Source organism: Drosophila obscura, unplaced genomic scaffold, assembly GCF_018151105.1.
Source record: "Drosophila obscura isolate BZ-5 IFL unplaced genomic scaffold, ASM1815110v1 contig_75, whole genome shotgun sequence".
NCBI lineage: Eukaryota > Metazoa > Arthropoda > Insecta > Diptera > Drosophilidae > Drosophila > Drosophila obscura.
The window spans coordinates 2,899,774-2,920,395 of record NW_024542867.1 but is presented as its reverse complement, the minus strand read 5'-3'; the positions used below and the strand labels follow the sequence as shown (position 1 = coordinate 2,920,395).

Here is a 20,622-nt window from a genome sequence, read left to right as displayed (position 1 = left end):
CAGTAAATATCCATATGCATGTTTACATGCCTGCCCATGTGCATATGTATATGTACTTATGTATATGCTCACATATGTATGTAGGGCTTTGCTCTCGCTCTAATTCATTTTTCGTTTCGCTGCATTGTTATTATATTACTATATTACTATATTACTATATTCGTATTAATATATGTATGTATATGTACATAAGTATATGCAAATCGCGCTGCTCTTTCTAGTCAATTCTAGTGATGGAATCTTCACGTGGATAAACAAATAACAAAAACCGAACTGCCCAAACTGCACTTTGGTTAACGTCTATCATTCATCGTTAGATGCTAATCGTCCCTTATTGTTTATGTGTGTTTCTATTTGAGTAGACTTATGTACGTACGTATACCTACATACTCGTATATGACTACATTTGTTCGTTATGCGCCCCCTCATATTCGTCTCCGTGCTTAGCCCCAATCCTGTTGACCTTTCTAGCTGGCCCACAATATATCTTTCTCATTCTAGCGCTCTCACTTTATTGCGTTGTCTTTGTTCGGGTTAGAGTCCGTTTCCGGACTCGGTAATGCCCATCAATTTGTTGCACTCGATTATCGTGATTGTTTTCAATAATTTCAGTATGTTTTGCTCTGTCTGTCCCCTTTATATATATGCATGTATGTATGTATGTTTGTATATAGAAGCTAACACAATATCTGAATTGAAATATAATATTTTCAATATTTGTATACATATGAGTAAGTATCTATGTATGTATGTATATACATATGTATGTATGTGTATGCATAGTTTTAGCTACATGCATATGTACATATACTGTATGTATGTATGTATGTATATTTTTATTGACAGATTTCTCTTTATTATTTATTCGAGTGTCCTCTAACATATGCTTAGGAATAATGCGCGTGTGGCTACTATGTATGTATGTATGTATATCCATGAGGATGAACGCTTCTGGGCCATTCTGGAATGCTGGCAACCTTTTGGCACTGTTACTCTCAGTGAAAGAGATGCAATGGGTGGGAATGGTGTAACGAGCGGGTGATGGGTGGGTGGTGATGATGGCAGATCTACAAATTAAAAGCAAACAAACTGAAGCACACAAAATGCAGACATAAAAGCATACATATGCACATACTGTGTATATATATGTACACGTACATTTTAATGTGTATGGGGCACATTAAATTTTATTATAATAGTACAAAAAAAAAGAGATCTAAACGTAAATAAACGCATTGCATTGTAATCTATCGTACAAATTATAATGATGCATACGAATTAAAGTATTTATAAGATTACGATTTTGTATCAAAATATTGCACTACATTGAATATCATGTAATATACATATGTGAGCTAATTCATTTTCATGAAATTAATTATGGATAGAGTCGCTTAAAACCGAATTCACGTTCCCTTGAGCAAAACTGTGTTTTCGTGGCTAACAGAAAAAAAAGATTGGAGCTAAAAAAAGTATATATGTATATGTATGTATGTGTTTGTGTGTGTATATGTATGTAACTCCTTTCAGTTTCACTTAGTTAAGTGTAATTTGAATATCTTATAACTATCATTAAATACATTTTCTTTGTTTCTGTTCTTGTGGTTGTTGTTGCATTACTATGTAGCACCCAGCATTGTACATGCTCGAAATAAATTCATGTGATTTGGTTGTATTTAGGTTAACAGTTTCCCCGATTTTTCTGCTCCACAAGCTCCACAAGCTCCACATCATCCTTCAATTGTTACTCTGGAATCTAGATTCTAGAACAATAACTTAAAACTCATTTTTGGAATATAGTGTAACATTAAGTGAGATAATTTCCCATGTCAGTAATACTCGTGCATACATACATATGCCTTTGTATGTATGTATAGCTGATTATAATAAGAAATTTCATAAAACAGGTTATCGTTAGTTTGTTTTTAGTCTTGGCAACATATCGTCAGTATCGTCCTGTGCAAACTAGGCTTTAGCGTGTACATACATATATACGTAGCACACGGGCTGGAAGGGGCATGGAACGACACACACGTCACACACGTCACACACGACACACGCACACACGCACAACCATCACATGCATGCATTCAGACATGGGAGACTCACGCAGGAACGGGTGACAGAATACGATTACGGAGCACGGTTAAGGATGCACAGAGAACAACAGAGAAATAAATGACTAAGACGCTGGCTAGGATCAACTCAAGGGCAACTAAAATCAGCGAATAGGATTAACATGGAATCGCTGGGCGGTGTCGGGCAGGCGCTCATCTGCCGCTGCCGCTGCCGCTGCCGCCGTCCATACCGCCGCGACCCAAATGCACTGAAGTAGCTGACAACTCGACGCGTTGACACTGGCGGCGCTCGACGATGACCGCCGCTGGCAGCGACTATTCGAGCGCGGGTCATACGTTCATCGCGTAGTACACTGATCCCTGTGCATGTGGCTGGGCCTGAGCCCCAGCTCCGATTCCAACCTGCTGTTGTTGTTGTTGTTGTTGCTGCTGCTGCTGATGATGCTGCTGTTGTTGGTGCTGCTGCTGTGTTGTTGTTACTGCTGCTGTTGGGGAGACCATGGCGTTGCAGTCGCTGTGCGAGACAGTGGCGGCTCCCTCGGGTACGCCACGTTCGCTGAAGCCCGGAATGCCACCATCCGTCGCAAACTGATAGTGTTGTGGCATCAGTCGCTGTTGCTGCTGTTGCTGCTGCTGCTGCTGCTGCTGTTGATGCTGCTGTTGCTGCTGCTGCTGCTGCTGCTGATGCTGGCCGTAGTGGGCGGCGTGGCCGCGACCACTGACCACATGCAGCTGCATGCCGGGCAGGGCGTACCCGATAGGCACCCGTATCGTTTGCTGAGTGACCTGCGAGTGGACAGAGCGATAATGGATCAATGCAGACGATAAAGGGGAGGGGGGAGGAACACTCACCTGCTGGTACTCCAGGATGTTCTGGCGCTGAATGTGGGCTAGCTTGGGGTCCACGCTACTGCTTGTAGCAAACTGGGAGTACGTCTCCGCATTGTACGGTATCAGCACCATGGTTTGGTGGTAGTTCCTCAGCGGCGGCGGCGACTCCGGCCGCCGAGTGGGACTACGTGCGAAGTGGCTGCTGTAGCTACTGTGTTTGCTCTGCTCGATGGCCGTGGCCGTAGCCGTCGCCGTCGCCGTGGCAGTGGCCGTGACGCTCTGACAGTTCTGGGCGGCAGCCGCGGCATAGAGGAGCGAGGCTTCATCGCCGGCCGCGCCTTGCTGGATCATCGTTTGGCGGAACATGGTGCCGGCAGGCAGGGTCTGGTAGTAGGTCTGGTGAATGGCGGCCGCGTCGATGGGAAAGCGCTGCTGCTCGCCGGTCTCGCTGTAGAAGCTCCAGGTGCGCTGTTCCGTCTTCTGCTGGGCAATTGTGTTCGCCTGCATCGCTGCCGCCATCTGCTGTTGCAGCTGCTGATGTTGCTGCTGCTGCTGCTGCTGTCTGCTGCTGCTGCTGTTGTTGCTGCTGCTGCTGCTGCTGTTGTTGCTGGTGTTGATGCTGCTGCTGTGCCTGTTGTTGCTGCTGCTGTTGGTGCTGGTGCTGGTGCTGGGCCGAGGGATTCGGCTTGGCAGTGTTGGGCATAGCGTAGCCCTTTACCGCCTGCGGCACCGGCTGGCTGTTGACCATTATGGGGATGGAGGCGTTGAGCTGCTCCTGCATCTGGGCGAGGATCTCGTTGGTTGAGCTGAACTTCGGCTTGATGCCGCGCACCGAGGGCCGCTTGTTGAATCCGTAGTCGTTCTGCTCATCGTCGTCGCTGCTGGCCTGCGACTGGTCTGCCCCTCCCGTGTAGCGCTTCTTCAGCTGTTCGGTTCGCTTCGCCTCCGCTTGGGCGAAGACGGCCAGTTCGTCCTGCTCGGGACGGCTGGCGGCCTCCTGGCCGGGTGTGCCGGCGATGACGTCCGGCGCCACCTTGCGCACCTCCTCCGAAACTGCGCTAGCCCCAGCCCCAGCTCCAGCTCCAGCCCCAGCCCCAGCACCACCTGCTCCTGCTCCTGCTCCTGCCCCGGTAGCCATGCCGCCCAGGGTTTGTGCTGCCATAGCCGCGGCGTGCTGCGCAACCGGGTCCCCGGAGACGGCTGCAGCTGTGGCCGCGCCCAGAAGCTGGCCCATATGGAAGTCGGCCGCGGCAGCCACTGCGTATGTGGCGGCATGGGCGTGGCTATGGCCGTGGGTGTGGCCGTGGGTGTGGGTGTGGGCGCCGGCGGCAAGGGTGTAGTAGGAAGAGAGGTCGTCCTTGTTACCAGCCACGCAGGCGGTGAGCGGAGCAAGGGTGGAGGAGAGGAACTGGCGCTTTGGCTCGGTCTGGCGGGGTGGGGTACGGTGGATCTGGGTGTGGACCACGGGCACCTGGATGCCCATGCCCAAGTCGGGTGCAGCCGGACAGCGACACTCCTGTGGAATGGAAGTAGACAAGTTCAGCCTAGCGCTCTCAGAGCTGGGACAGAGGAGAGTACTCCACCAACCTGTGGTATGATGACAATTGGGTTCTCCTCCAGCTCCATGATCTTCTCCTGCTTCTTGTCGCGGTTAAATATGTCCGCGATCTTTTTGTAGGCCGACGATCCACTCGAGGAGCTGGACACCGAGCTGCTGGGCGAGAAGCTCTTCTCCCCGTTCATGAACTTCTGTCCAGCGGCGGAGCTGGGGGCAGGATTGGGGTTCTCCTCGCCGGCGGGACTGTCGCGCTGCGCCAACTCGTCGGAGCCACGCTCGCTGGGGTCGGGGTCCTCGTCGACGTCCCGGGACAGCTCCTCGGCCAAGTCCTCGTCGATATCGCAGGTCAGCTGCTTGATGCGGTCCTCCAGCGATATGTCCGACTTGACGGCCTTTTTTCTGCGAGTGAAATGGAATGAGGTGGTTAGCTTCATCATGGCAACTGGCGAGTGCCAGTCGCGTAGCAATCACTCACTTGATCAATGAGCGGCGAAGGATGTTGCGCTCCATGCTGCGGCGCAGGGTGTCCGAGTCGCCGCAGCTTCCGGGCAAGTGGGTCACGAGGCAGCCGGCCCGCTTCGACTCGTCGAAGGCTCGCAGTGCCTCCGAGGTAAGGACGGGGGCCTGGTGAGCGGAAACGCTGGGGAACAGCTGGCGCACCGCCGAGTTCGGACGCAAGGCGTTGTTAAAAAGGGTCGAATGCTTCTTGATGGGGATTAGCTCGTTGATCTGGTTTTCGCTGTCGTCCAAATCCTCAGCCAGGGACTGGGCGTCGCTGTCGCCGCCGGCATTCGCCTGGTCCTCCGTCACAAAGCGCACCGAGCGCCTTATGGTGCCGCTCTCCTCCTCCGAAGTGTTGTTCTGGTCATCCGACTGCTGCTCGATCAAATTTGCGGTGGTTATTAGATTGGATTGGATTCGAGTGGATTCGATTGGATTCGATTGGACAGTGAACAGTGGACAGTGGATTACTCACCTGGGAGATTGAGTCCTGCTTCCAAAGCTTGCCACCCTTCAGTATGCCGCTTATCTGGGTGGGCGAGGTCTCCTTTGGCGGTATGGGCGGTGGCATTTCCTCCTCGAATGGCTGCTTCTCTGGTGTGGCAGATGCTGCGGCGGCGGCGGCGGCAGAGGCGGCTGCCGCTGTTACCGTAGTATTCGTCTTGGCTGGCAAAGCGGGTGGCTGCATATCCGCACCTGGGGCAACAGCAGCGGAAGTGACAGAGGGCGCCACACCCCCACTTGCCACATCCTCGTGTGCCTCCCGGATGATGCGCCGCTCGGTCACTGTGGTCATAGTGGTAATAGTTTCAACAACAAATCGTTTATTCTTGGTCGAGCTACTGACTCCCGGAACTGGTGGTGGTGCTGGGCTATGGCCGGAGCCAGCGGGAGAGCTGGCCCTGCCGACGACCGAATCCTTTCCAGCTTTGACTGATTAATGGACACACCACAGGGTCACGGACACGCCCACACACACGCACACGCACACGCACACACACAAAGAGAGCATTGCATTGGCATTGAGAGAGTGGTAGAGAGTGGCAGAGAGAGGTAGAGAGAGGTAGAGAAAGGTAGAGAGAGCGCTCGTGGATACTGGGTTGGATTGGATTGGATCGATGTATTGTATGTATGTATTGTATGTACATATGCATGGAATGTACATGATTGAGGTACATACATATGTGCATGTGTACAAGTGCAGATTCATACGAAACCCGATGACGATGTTGGGCAATCGATAACAACATCTCGATATCAGTTTCAAGATGGTTTAACTGCGACTGTTCGCACACGAGTGTGTAACAGAGCCCTGCATGGATCCACACGGCTCATAAATCACAGGATATGGCTTAAGTACTCATGCCCCTTAAGCATGCCCCTTCAATGCGTGCGATCAGCACGAATCCTGCCTTCAGTCTGATCCACCGCATCACCCCGAATAACTAAAAGCCGAACCCGAGCACCGCGGATTGGTACTAGCAAGCTTCGTGCGCATGTCCTGAATTGACTCCAAACATACTTCGGATTTCGTGTGCCTTCGGCTACGCACATTCGGCGTGAAGGCCTCCCTGCTCTGGCTATACTCGAATTGTACCATAGGATTAGGATCTTTGTAGCCTGATTCGTAAACAAATAAGTAAATTTTCGAAAATGTTGCTTCTATTTGGCGCAAGAAATTCTCTTGCTAAATCTGAAACAACTTGTTTTCAGTGTAAACTTTACACTGTAAAGCAAGGAAACGTTCGCACACGCACAACTACACACAACTACACACAACTACACACAACTACACACAACTTTCCAGGCAGAGGGCAAAGCAAACAAAAAAAAGCAGCAAATTTGTGTATTGCTTTCTCGTTCTCTCTACCAAAAAATCAAGAGGAGAGTGAGAGAGAGAAAAAACCGAACTGTTCGGATCTGACACAGCGAAAATCGGGAGACCTGAATCGGACGAAGCGAATACCGAATCGATCCGAATCCCTCCGAATCCCTCCGAATCGATCCGGTTGTCCGTTCATGCAGGGCTCTGCTGTAGATACTCAGAAGTCTGGCTATCAAACCATATGCACAATTACTATCCACATACATACATATTTGTGTAGAGCTGTTTTTGGCATCAACAGCCCACAGCCTATACCTATACCGTTGGCTCCAGCGACCTGATTTTTTTGATACTGTTCCTTTTCGGCCAATGATATCCGCTGAGCTAAGGCCTAAAGCCGTTATTTGATCCTCCCACCAGAAGTATAGGGAAGAACGTTGCTTTGCTATCCACACACCAAAGAGGCCCGCTATTGCATTTTACTTGCATTTTCAAATTGACCAGCCAAACTCATTTTGTATTAGGTCGACTGCATGGCCGACGCACTGCTCGATACTATTTTTATACATATTTACATATTTGTGTAGGGCTGTTTTTGTATTGTTTAATTGTTTGTTTTGGGCCAAAGATGCTCCCAATTCGGAATGAAAGCTGCATTGTGCCTAGCAAAATCAAACAAAGCGTGATTACGGTGAGATATGTCGAGACTTCCGATGCGGTGTCCTCGGCTCGAGGCCTGCACTGGATTTTCTTCTTTTCTTCTTGAACAAATCTTTTTTTACGCCCACATTTTGCTTTGCTATCCACCCACAGAAGCCTGTATAAATTGTGTTTTTAAATTGACCAGCCAAACTTAGCTTAGCATGTTGGCTGCATTGTCTGAGGGCTGAGGGCTGAGGGCCTACTAGCAAGCCTACAGCATACATGTCTGTATGTAGATGTAGTGTATACATGCCATAGAAACGATGGATGTGCGACAGCTACACATAGTATATGTATATGTGCATATGTATGTATGTATGTATATTAAACTTTGGATACTGAAAGTTCATTTCGTTTTGATTTTCATATGACAAATGACATCTGAATACATTTGAATTGCACCAGCTGCAAAACAGCTAAGTACTCGTTCATATACATATCCATATACATACATACATACATACATATAATATGTAAGTGTGTATGTACCCACATATGGGACATGTATGTGAACAAGAAAAGTCTTCACTGACGACACAGAAGACACTCGTACAACTCCAGCGCCGTATAAGGCGTACATATAAGTGACTTCAGAAGAAACAGTGCCAAATCACGTATTGGATATTAGAACTGTGTTTAGATTAGAACTAAATTCGGGTTTTCCCTTTTATTTTGCGGCAGAATGCCGCATTGTCAGATATGACAATGATCAATGTGATCAATGTGATCAATGCCACGACACCCGAGTCCAGACTGGACCCCCAAGAATCGCCGGAGGTCGCAGGGGCAGATGGCAAATGGCAAATGGTGGGGTGCGGTGGCATGGCGTGGCGTGGCGTATACATACATATACATATGTATGTACACATGTATGTATATATTTATGTACGAGTATGCATGTGCATGTGCATGTATGTACGTGATAAAGCAAATGACCAGAGAATGGTGAATGGTTGGATCCGGCTTGCGATTGATTGGGGGAGGGCGGGCATGGGCATGGGCATGGGATGCATTGAATTGATGGTACTGTACCTGCAGTGGGCGATGCCTTGTACTGGGACTGCAGCACATACTTGGGCCGCTCCTCGCCGGCGATGATCTCCTTCTGGGTAATGCGACGCTCCGGTGAACTGGTGTGCAGGGGCAGCAGGGCCACTGCCGGCACCCCGACCCCGAGTGGTGTCATCTCCTCTGGGCACTGCGGGGAGCTGCATTCTGGAAAGAGGCAAGAGCGAGCCACCGCACAGACGCTGTTAGTACATACGAGTAAATATGTATGTACATATGTACATATATGTAAGTATGTATATCTATAAATGCGTATATCAAATGATAGATCGGAAGCAAAGAATTTCCGCTGCTTGGTTGCTGCTTGGTTGCTGCTGCTCCCAAGTGGGAGAAGCGGAAGTGCGCTTGAAGGATCGGTATGGGCATAGCTATGGGTAGGTATGTACATTGTACATGCATACATACATACATACATACTTGTACGTATATGCATATGTACATATATGGGCTTGTTGCATTCGCGGTTCGTTAGGCGCAACAATTAATGAATAGCTCACCCAACGGACTGGCTGACTGGCTGACTGGCTGACTGTCCCGCTTTCTTCCCCGTCCTGTTCCGATCTGTTCCGTTCTGTTCCGTCGCATTCATTTTCCGGTTGGCAGTCAATGAAGCGTAACCACCGACATCAATGCACTCCTTTATGAGCCCCCCCCTTAAATAGTATCCCTCTAGGGGCTAAGCCCAGGCCTCACTGAAGTCAAGTAACAAATTGCCTCGGGAGCCAATTCCATCCAAATCTTCGTTTGCCACTGCAATATTTACACCCAGGGTACCCTGGGTACTCAGTAGGGTATCGTACAGTGCTAGCTTATTACTGGTTCCTGACAACTTTGGCATAATATCCAGCTATCTCATTGCAACTTGCCGCCAAGCTCCTTTATCTCAGTGTCCATACTGATGTCGTGGGATCAATATACACTTCGGCATTCAATCTGGCTGAGATGAAGTATACATATGTACATACATATGTACCTACACACATATATGTACAAATGGGTATCATCTTTCATCTGCTGCAGAACGGAAAACGCATATCACGACAGACCCATCGTCAAAGCTCGCTTAAAACAGGATCATGGAGATCCTGGCGCACCCACGAACCCACGAACCTACGAACCCTTCGTGGATTTGCATGGAATCCATATTTAGGTGGATTTATAATATCATTTGCATTAATCTGCATTTGCAGATCCGATCCCAGTTCCCAGATCCCAGAGTCCTTTTGCAATGTCTACCCCGCATTCATGCATCCCATTCCATTTTTAATGGAATTCCATCTTCATGAGCAGTCAAACTAGTTCCACAAGGCATTTAATCTACCAAATCGAAAATCGAAAATCGAAAAATCGTAATGTAAGGCTTATGTATGTAATACGAGGGTATAACATCTTTACAGGAGCTCTTTATACAGGCCGCGGGATGGTGCGCGAAACCTCCCTTGGCACCGGACAATATCCCGTGACGAGTGTGGGGCTTCGGGCGAGCAGCCCTATAAACCTAACCTAACACCAAGCCGAATACCCATGAAATATGCTGGTTACTATTCCAAAATAGTATTACTTTTTTAGAAGCTCGAAAAAAACATCGAAACTAAAATGAAGACATATATTTCATGTTCTTCATGTTCCTTGAGCTTTAACATTTAGTTGTTAATCAATTTGGGTTTCATTGCGAACTTTCACCGGCCGGACATGGGTCATTAATCTCTTGCCAACGCTACAATGGGATTTGAGCCAATAATCCTTGAGCAAATTGCTAACACTTGGCTCTGGTTGACGGATTTTCAGTTGCAACAATGCATTTGGCATTCCCCCATACAATTTCGATGAGATTAATATCCAGTTGGACAGGTGGCCATGGCAAAACGCCGATCTTTTCCGATAAAAATCAATTCCTAGCGAGCTTTTCTGGGTTATCCTGTTAAGAGATCCTGTTAAAAGATCCTTTTAAAAGGAAATTTTCAACTGTAATATGAGTGTAATGTATTATTAAGTATGCCCACATACACTAGAGAGAGAGAGTAACTCTGGAGAGTACTAGCTCATATGAGCTGGACCCCATAGGGCCCAGCCCAGCATGCTCAATGATATTTTTTCCACGATTTTGGGATCCCAGAATGGATGCCAGTAATATTTGAGATAGACTCGAATCTTGCCATAGTATTTTTGTCACTGTGACACAGTCCATTCCACACACATTCCACATGCGTTTTTCCAAACCGAAGTCGTGTACCCATGTGCTCTCAGACCCAAGCGCGGAGCTTTCTGGGACTTCCTGCATTCAAATAATGTGTAATCAACCGTCTACGAACAGTCACATCACTGTCATCACTATATTGACAGACATGGTCCTGCCTTCGACTATCGACGACCATCCTCTAAAAGAGAAGTTTTTCGCGGTCTACTTCTTATAACTAAAAGGGGTTAAACACAATAGTGAGAGTGCATACAACTTAGTTTTCAATCCCTTTATAGCTCCTGCCTTAAGTTTTTAGTCTAACTCTTAGGTCTCCTCTTCTGGACCGAGCAATGATTTCTTCAACGCTCTCAAAATCAAAAGTACCGCTATGTCCAAAACTTTCTTTCATCAAATTATTCGATAACCAAATTGAACTTACGGGTGGTGACTTATTTAAATTAATTTGCTTTGTTTTTCATTTTTTTATATTAATTAAACCCAGCACTACTATTTCATTGAACAGCAGATGTCATATCATATATGAGGTAGTTGTCTGAAGTCATGAAAACCAAGAAGATGGAATCCAAATGAACCAGTTTCGTGTCTCGTCTCATGTTTCTCATGCTCACATTCCAGGCCTTCCGTTAAGGTATCACTTCTTCAATTTGAAGGACTAGAACTATCTCAAAAAGAGTTTTGAAAGTAGTGAGGTGCGGCGCTACTATGATGAACATATATGTACATATGTATGTACATATGTGCATAACAGGGTGAACGGTGCACGGCCCGAATGTCAGTCAACTCTGTCTGAGACGGTCTCGCCCTCGACCGGGCTGAGCCTCCGCCTCCAATCCATTGAAAACATTAAATTAGCCAGAAAATACACGTGCCAGTGCTGGGGGACGAGGCGAACGAACTAGCGAAACAAAAATCAAAATGGCGTCTGATTAAGGACTCAGCCCCGCGTTGGAGCCTCGCCAAATTGTCAACGGGCTACTGTCGGAGTAGCGGGCGGGAGCTGAGCTGTGGCTGTGGCTGTGGCTGTGTTTACATAAATAATTCATAATCAGATTACACAAAGGCAAACGAAAGCGTTTGCAGGACATGGAATGAAAAGAAGCCCCCAACGGGATGGCCCTAATTGCAGTGAGTCTGCTCGGACCTGAACCTGGACCTGGACCTGGCAGCTGCCAGCTGGCAGCTGCCTCTAGTCTCTAGTCTCCGCCCTGGCTGCTTACCCGCTTCCTGTAGTTGCTTGGCGGCACATTCCGCGCACTCGGCACACTCCGTGCAGACGCCCTGCAGTTCCTCCTCCGACTGCTGCTTCTGATGCTGTGGCTGCTGTTGCTGCTGTTGCTGCTGCTGCTGCTGTTGCTGCTGGGCACTACCCACAGGAGGCGGTGGAGGTGGTATCTGACTGGTGCTGTTGCGGGCGGCCAGCATCGCTGCACGCTGCTGCTGCAGGCGCTGGATCACCTGCAGCTGTTGCAGATGCTGTGCCCCGAAGATGTGGCCACTCAGCGCGCCTCCGAGCGTGTTCTTCAGACTGCTGTCCTTGTAGCCGTCGGGCGGGCTCAGGGCAGCGTCGTCAACAAACTCGATTGGCGGCTGATATTTGGGACTCTGTACGAAAGAAGGAACGGGAAAAGTAACACATGTTATTCTGCACGTACGGGGAAATAAGTATTGTGATTGTTTGCCGGACTACGACCGCGAATCTAATTAATTAGTGGGGGCATAGTGTTTTACTTGTACACTAAACAATGATCTAAATGTTTGAAACACAAAACATTAAGTTAAATTGATGTACATATGTACATCTATATGTACATATATGTATGATGGTCATACAAGGCGGTGTACTCCCTCACTTTCGGCTCTTATTCATCACTCTCGCACATGCAGTCACAGCTACGAGTACTTGCAGTTGAACGGGAAGAACAAGCCCCGAAGAGAGGGCGCGGTATGCATACACGTAACGGGAATTTCCGCGGGAGTACACCACCTTCTATAATATCATCATGCTACATACAATTACATACATATATACATACATACATACATACATACATACATACATATATTCATGTATTAACATAAATTACCAAAATAAGCAGCATGGATAATCGAAAGAAATCAGCTATCCCGGACACATGACAAAGGGACCAAAACGTAGTGCAGCCAAGTAAAGGATATAGTCTCTGAGCAACGCTTTAGTAAAGCTACTGCGAATACCATGCATGGATGTATATGGATGTACAATCTAAATGTTTCCCCGCTTGGCGCGAAACCACACGGGGGGTCCAGCGAAAAGTGCCCGGCCTCTGGAATAAAGCCATTAATGACCCATTCAAATCGGACTGCAGCTGTAAAACTGATTTCAATTATATTTGAATGGCGCTACTTTCAAATTTCATATTTTGTTAAATCTTTCAGGGTTTTTCAGGGGTGTCCAAAAGGGCATATATGTATGTATGTATGTACACACTTACATATGTACTATATACATTTTTGTTCTTTCGAAAAATGGTCAGTCATTAAATTCAGGATAACATTTTTCTATATGAAGGATTTAGTTCTATTTAGTTCTCGCACTGACAGTTGCCCAAGACCCTTTGCTTTTCAATGGTGCACATACAATGTACATATGTACGACAGTGATGCCAACTATTCGTCTCGAAAACAGGACAAACTGACAAAAAATATGCGAAAAAAAGGATGAAAATATTTTAAAAAGTACAGAATAACAGGAAATTTTATTGTTGTTTATCGATCTACATTTGGTAGTGTTTAAGCTTATTTAGGTATTTAGGGCACTTAAAGTTTTAGAATCAAGCTCGACCTCTTCTTCCTTCTTCATATGAGGCACTCGTGCCTCATTTTCGGGTCTTTGTCGGCTATTTTTTAGTTCTGGCAGCATGCCCCGTTCCAGCGTATGCTTTCAATGCGGCAGTATTTAATATCGAAATTTTTGCTTGCAAACTCCTTCGGGCACAGGGCTCCTTTTGAGCACCTTGGCATATGTAATGCCATACGAGAATGTGCAGATGCAATGCAACATAGTTGAAATTTGATCAAATTACAAATATTCTATCAAGCCAAACAAACAATGTCCACAACCGGCACCTTCCCCTACTGTTTTGTTGTTGGCTTTAATATTCGAATATTTCTAGAAGAACCTGAAGGCTGTGCTTAGTTTTTTGCTTTAGTTAATATTTATAAGGAAACCAGTGCACAAAAAATAATAGAAATGTTTACCTATCATATAAAAATTATTTTTTGTTGTTTAACTTAATCAAACTTCATTAATAAGGGGAAGGGGGTAGGAACACATTTTGCTCTTACTGTTTGTATGTATATTGTACATACATACATACATACATACATATGTACGTACCCGGTACTCATTGAGTAATTCAATTTGTGTGAGATATCAATTCAACAGCCAGAATCGCTCTATTTGATTTAGCTTACGATGTTGCACATACATACATACATGCATACATATATACATATGTATAACAGCTTAGAAAGAACAGAAAGAACAGCATGCAACATGCTCGAAATCGTTGCAGCACCGTTGTACCAGATTATGTCAACTGCATAAGCGGAATAAAAGGTTCCAATTTGTACTCGTACACACATATGTACATACATATATGCTTTTGAATACACTATCAAAAATCTATAGTGCTAAAAAGCTCCGAAATTCATTCCCCGAATTCCAACCCAGAGCGAGAGCATTTTGGCTTATTGGAAAAGTCGAGACTTGCCTTTTTTGGTGCAAATGTGAGCCAGAGTCGAGAACTTTGCATTGAAATGGGAAAACTTCTGAGTGAATATGATTTAATTTTTTCTGGGGTGCTGTGAGTTATGCAACGCCTTCAGTAAACTTTTCACATCCACTAAATGCATATTAAACTCTTCAGAGAGAACAAGCCCAGAGATGGGAAAAGAACAGGGCCAGACATGCGGATAGATGGGGGATAGATGGGGGGGGATAGATGGGGGAGAACATGCTTGGGCAGCTCCAAGTCAAGAGCCTTGGGCGCCAGAAATTGCCCTCGCCCTCTCACTTTCACTCTCAGACAGGAGCAGAGGCAAGGGGCAAGAGGCAAGAGGCAGGCCCCTTACCGGTAGGACCCGACCAGCGAAGATGAGCAAAAAAGCGGTGCACTTAAGTGTCGCTTATGTGGAAGCAGATTGAAATTTAAACGCAACTCGAGGGCCGCTCTGGATCGATCCGCATGCACATCCACACTCACATGCACACACACTTTTATACATACGTATTTTATGCATGTGTGCGCATATATGTATGTACATATGTATGTGTGAGGGTAGTGTGGTGTGGTGAGGGCGATGGAAGCAGGCCGGAGAGGAGATTAACGAAGGAGCAAGCCAGGAACTCCCGATTCAAGGAAGTATCAGCCGCTTACCGCTGGCGGTAACTTTCCCTTCCCGATGTCCTCAACATGTACATGTAAATGCGTCCATCATGATAGCACGTTCCCACCACTCACGGATCAATTCATAAAACAATACATACATATATGTATGTATGTATGTATGTACATATTTACACGGACAGATGTACAGCGTGAGAGGGAAAGAAAGAGAGAGAGGGAGAGGGAGAGGGAGAGAGAGAGAGCAACAATGATACTGCCGCTGCAGTTTCGAGTTTCAGCTACTGGCCCAAGAAAGCATTTTGAACAAAAGTTTTTAAGTGATTTATACACACTTGCCTCCACTCCAATAGGGGGGATGTGACGAACTTGTAGACACAGATGGGTGACGGGTGACGGGGTGACGGGGTGACGGGTGACGGGGTGGGTGTGTGTGTCTTGCGGATTGACCACCCACACTGAAGCGGGGCTTGCAGGCAAGGAACCAGGACAGTCCTGGACATGGAGCTGTGCTTTTGTTGCCTCAATTGTTCACACATTGGTATTACAAGTTGGACGGCGTTTGCAGTAATCAACACGAGATGTGGCAATACTTCAACTTGGCAGATTCAGCATTACTCTGTGAGGCTAGAAAGGCTACTAGAACGAAAAAACGAGAACGAGGCTGCATCGGAAAGCCACCAGCACGCCCACCAACATCGAATTTGCTCCAATATTTCTATCTGGTGTCCTTCTTGGTCCTTCGAGCAGCGGCTGGGAAAGGGGGAATACTTGCAGAAATATATTCTCAGCTTCGGCTATTGCACAAATGTACATGTACCATGTACCATGTACCAGTATGTACATACACACATATGTGCATAAGTACACAAACACTTGGAATATGGGGAAACGTCTTAAAGAAGCAAAATGTACTCTAATTGAGCTCCAACTAAGGTAAGTTAGGTAATAAATACAAAAAACGAGTACATTTTGTGAGGTGTTTACATCGTGGAGTGATGTTCTGCTCTACCCACGAGTATTGATGCAAATAATCTGCTCATAAAAAGGAGTACGTTGACATCTTGCACACGAGTAGCTGAGTAGCTCCGTGCTGAGTGGAGAGCTAAAGTTGGCGAAGAAAATACATTCACGGGCGAGAGGAGTCTGTTGGGAATGGAATGGCGTGCAGAAAGTTGTTGGCGGTTGGTTCCACCTTCGTGGTGCAGGGTGGACGGGGCTCTGGCCCTGCGGGTCTGGTGACAAGCTAGAGCTAGGCGCCGAGCAGTGGCAGCGCTAAGGCTGCTAATGCGCTTATACTCGTAGTTGCTGTTGCTGTTGCTGTTGATGTTCGAGTGGGAAATCCAATCTGTTTCCTTTCCCCCAGTTGATGTTCCCTGCCCTCATGCACTCACCTGTGGCGTTCGTCCATCGCCTGCCTCGGCGGCATTGACCGCGTAGTTGCACTGGCATCCCTCCTCGCAACAGAGCCGCACTAGCTCGTGCTCGCCGCAAGTGCACGGCTCCTCGTCCTCCTCATCGTAGGCACAGTCCTCGCGGATCAAAATAATGTAGTCCGCCTCAAAAAACTCGTTGCGCGTCTCATCGAAGACCACACGGTTCTTGCGGGCTGGCGGCGGTCGATTGGGCTTCTTCAAAAGGCCACGCAGTTGACCGTTGACCTCGCGCATATTCGGGCCGTCTCCGGATGCTGCTTCCGAAGCAAAGACGGATGGGGCGGATCTGTTCCTGGCTGTTATTGTGCAAGTGATGAAATTGCTATCTGGTATCCCTCTGGCCGTGTCCTGCTGGCTATCCTTGAAGCTGCCTAGGCACTCATGGCACTGGCATGTGCTGTCCTTACCGTTGTAGTTATCGCTGTTGTTATCGCTATCGATGTTGTTATCGCTATCGATGTTGTTATCGCTATCGATGTCGCTATCGATGTCGATGTCGTACTCCTGTTGCTCGCTCACGAACTCTGCCAGCAGTTCGTCGTAGCACTGAAAGTTTCCAGCCTTCTTATCAACCTGACTATGGCCCTGTGCTGTCTGGCTGCGATGCTGGATGTGGGTTTTATGCTGATTCTGAGCTGGATTCGGATTCGGATTCAGGCTCTGGCTAATGGCAACGTCGACCCACTGCAGTTGACGGGCTGCAGTTAGGTACTCACTGAACCGCTGCACATCGAACTCGCTGAGCGGTGTCGCAAAGGTGACGCCGGCGGCGGTCTTCTCCTGGCTAATGCCAAAGCGGACGCCGTCAGAGGCTTGGGTCGGCACAAATGCGCTCCGGATGGCTGTGTCCGTCCCCGTCCCAGTCCCCGTCTTCTCGTGGATGTCGATGTCGATGTTCGTGTCCGTGTCCGTGTCCGTTTCGATTTCAATAACCACTTGGTCGTTGGCAGCTGCCAATGTGAGCGCCCCAATCTGACCCGCACTCTGGCTCTCTCCGCACCGGCGCAGTGTCGTCTCGGTACGCGTATTCAGCGAATGTTGCTTCTGCCGTTCAGCTGTTTGTCCAAGCGCTGGAGGTGACTCGCTCTCACTTGGCGATTGCTCGACTCGAATACAATTTACATTTAATTGAATTGCACTTGAGCTTGCCACGGCCGCAACTTCATCGGCGGCAGTCTCCTTAACTATTTTATTGTCTTGAGCGGGCTGACATTGGGGGGGGCACTGGCGTGTCGTCACTGTCGTGGCTGTCGTGCCTGTCGTGCCTGTCGTGGCTGTCGTGCCTGTCGGACTGTAGCTGGGGCTGAGGTTGGGGTCTGCTCCTGGCTCTGGGGGTAGTTTCTTTGTTATGCCTGTTGTTTTCTGCTGTTGCTGTTGCTGTAGTTGTTGTTCGAGCCTCAAGGATGCCTTTACACAATCAATGTTGCTGTTGCTGTTGCTGCTCACGCGTCCCTGAAAATTGTATTGCAAGCGTTTCAGCCGCTGACTGGCTACAAAATCCTCGCCCAAATCGTCAAAATCAATGAGATCGTGCTCGCTGCAGCTTGTTGCTGTTGCTGTTACTGTTACTGTTGTCGTTGTCGGTGTCGTTGTTGTTCCTCTGATGCAGTTCTCCCTCGAGCTAATTGCCAAATTGATGGCAGATACAAGTGGGTCCAATGATTCACAGTCTACGAGCTTCTCGTTTTTCTTAAGTGCTGCAAATGTAGCCGACTCCCCGAGCTCCAATTCCAGCGATGCTTTCTGCTCTGCCGCGCCGCTTTCTTGTGCTTCCTCACGCAGTTTGCTCCTTCTGTCAGCTACTTCTGCTACAGCTACAGCTACAGCTACAGGCACAGGCACAGCTACTTCTGCTGCGGGGGGCTGCTCCGACGGCTGGCCTGGGGCGGCCTTGTTGTTTGTGACGCTTTTCACGTAATCCACGTAACCACAAGCAACAACAACGGGGACACTTTGTGGTGGGCGGAAAACAGCAACACCAGCAACATAATCAACGCTGCCAGCCAAGGATGGACTGGGGGGGTCTGGCTGCAAATATGGCAATGACAATGGCGCCTGCCACTCCTCTTGCTGCTTCTTCTTCTGCTTCTGCTCCTGCTCCTTCGACTTGTCGTGGCTGTGGCAGCTTAAGGCTGCTGCTCTTACAGCTGCTGCACTTTCTTCAGTGGCACTTTGCACATTTTCACAAATATAAAAAAAATCTCCTACCACACAAGCAGACAGTGCGTTTTGCCCGTCTTTTTCTACAAACTTTTCTGTACGTCGCGCGTCGTCGTCACATTTGGAGTCGGAGTCGGAGTTGCTGTCGGGGTCGTGGTCGGGGTCGGGGTCGGGGTTCGCGTCGAGAGCACAGATTCTTCTCTTTGTGGCCCGCTGGTGGTCTTTCGTTTCCGCCTGTCCGGAGTAGAGTCCAGCACGCGGATTAGCCTGATTGATTTCCACACAATTTTCACCAGAATTGGACAATTTGCACAATTTTGAGGATGTGGAAAAATGCTGCTGGTGCTGCTTCTGCTGCTCAGCTGCGACGACTGCCGCTGCTGCTGCTGCTACAAGGTTGGCTTTGGAAAGCTCACTGCCAATTGTAGGTATTGAGCAGGCGCTGCACCCGTTGCCACTCTTTTTGTTGTTTCTGTTATTGCTACTGCCACTGCCACTGCCACTGCTACTGCTACTGCTGGGTGGTTGTTGGCCAGCGTCTGCGCTCACGCTCTGGCTCTGGCTCTGACTCTGGCTCTGGCTCTCACGCTCGACTTGCGCGTACTCACATTTCGTAGCCACTTCCGTTGCTGTTTTGTTGTTGTTGCAACTGTATACAGCACGCGCACGCGCGTGCGTCAATATGTCACTCAGTACGTCATCCGCTCCCTCTGTCGCTGACTGGCCCGCCCCCAGCCCCTGTCCGACCAACTGGCCGCTCAGCTGTATCCATGGCCGCTGGAGCGCCTCGCATGGTTCGCCGCCAGCAGCATTGTCTCGGGAGCTGCGTGCCTTGCATGCCGAATGACCATCGCTCGGGCCTAGTCCACCATTAGCCATGTTGGGCGGCACGACTGCTCCTGTTTCCCCGCCACTACCACTACCACTACCACTGGCATATCCATTTCCATTTCCAATGCCACTTCTATCACCATTATTGCTGCTGCTCTTACAATTTTCATTTTCCGTGTGCTGCTGGCTCTGACTGGCCGCTTTATTGGCCACATTAACTGTCATTTTGCTGCAGATTGAGGCAAGGCCATCCACCTCCCGCTGCTGTTGGTCCCTCTCCCGCTCGCGCTCGCGCTCCCGCTCCCGCTCCCTGTCCCTCTCCAAGCCAGTCGCTAGTGCCAGCGACAGCATGTCCACAATCAGCATGCTTATTATTGACGTCCGATCACAAAGTCCGATCCATTAGATCATATTGGAGACATCGGAGAGAGGAGAGCCAAGCCAGGAGCCAGGAGCCAGGAGGCTAACAGCATATCCCTGTGGATCGACTGGGAATCGCGAGCGTATGGGAATTTCCCTTACTGCCAGTTCACACAACAGGTTTTCTTCACCAGTTGAGTTCTGTTCTTAAATATTGAAATTTTCTCCATTTAATTTTGCATAAATTAAAACATTTTCTGTTTTTAGGGTTCAAAATTCACCATTCACACAGTGAATATTCGCTTCGTTTGTATCACTCGTTTGTATCGTTGTCACTTGCTGCAAGGCCAGCAAGGGGAGAGTGGGGAGAACAGGTGCGGTCAGGGCCAGGGCCAGGGCCAGGGCCAGGGCCAGGGCAGTGAAGCGCATCCTGGGAACAGGTACAGGACAAACGCTGTCGCAACGCTGCTCGGGGCCAACTCTGTCCGTTACGCGCCACTGCGGACACACAAAGAGCAAAAGACACCACCGAACGAGCACAAAAGACACTTTATGAAAACAAAAACAAAAACGAAAACCGTAAGCCGTAAACCGTAAACCGTAAATACATATGTTCGAGCTATTTGCTGCTTCCTCTTTCTCAACTTCTTATTCTAGCGGCAGTTATCTGCTGGCAACACTACGCAC

General features: G+C 48.3%; 1 protein-coding gene across 1 annotated transcript; it reads right to left on the bottom strand.

Annotated features, from left to right (window-relative positions):
• Positions 1-1,485: 1,485 nt before the first annotated feature.
• On the bottom strand, positions 1,486-19,818 carry LOC111072291. Its single transcript, XM_022364044.2, is given in 9 exon segments — positions 1,486-2,864; positions 2,931-3,473; positions 3,475-4,425; positions 4,497-4,866; positions 4,943-5,343; positions 5,444-5,754; positions 8,528-8,710; positions 11,981-12,365; positions 16,543-19,818. Coding segments are annotated over 9 exon segments (6,858 nt in total). The 5' UTR covers positions 19,801-19,818; the 3' UTR covers positions 1,486-2,408.
• Positions 19,819-20,622: the final 804 nt, after the last annotated feature.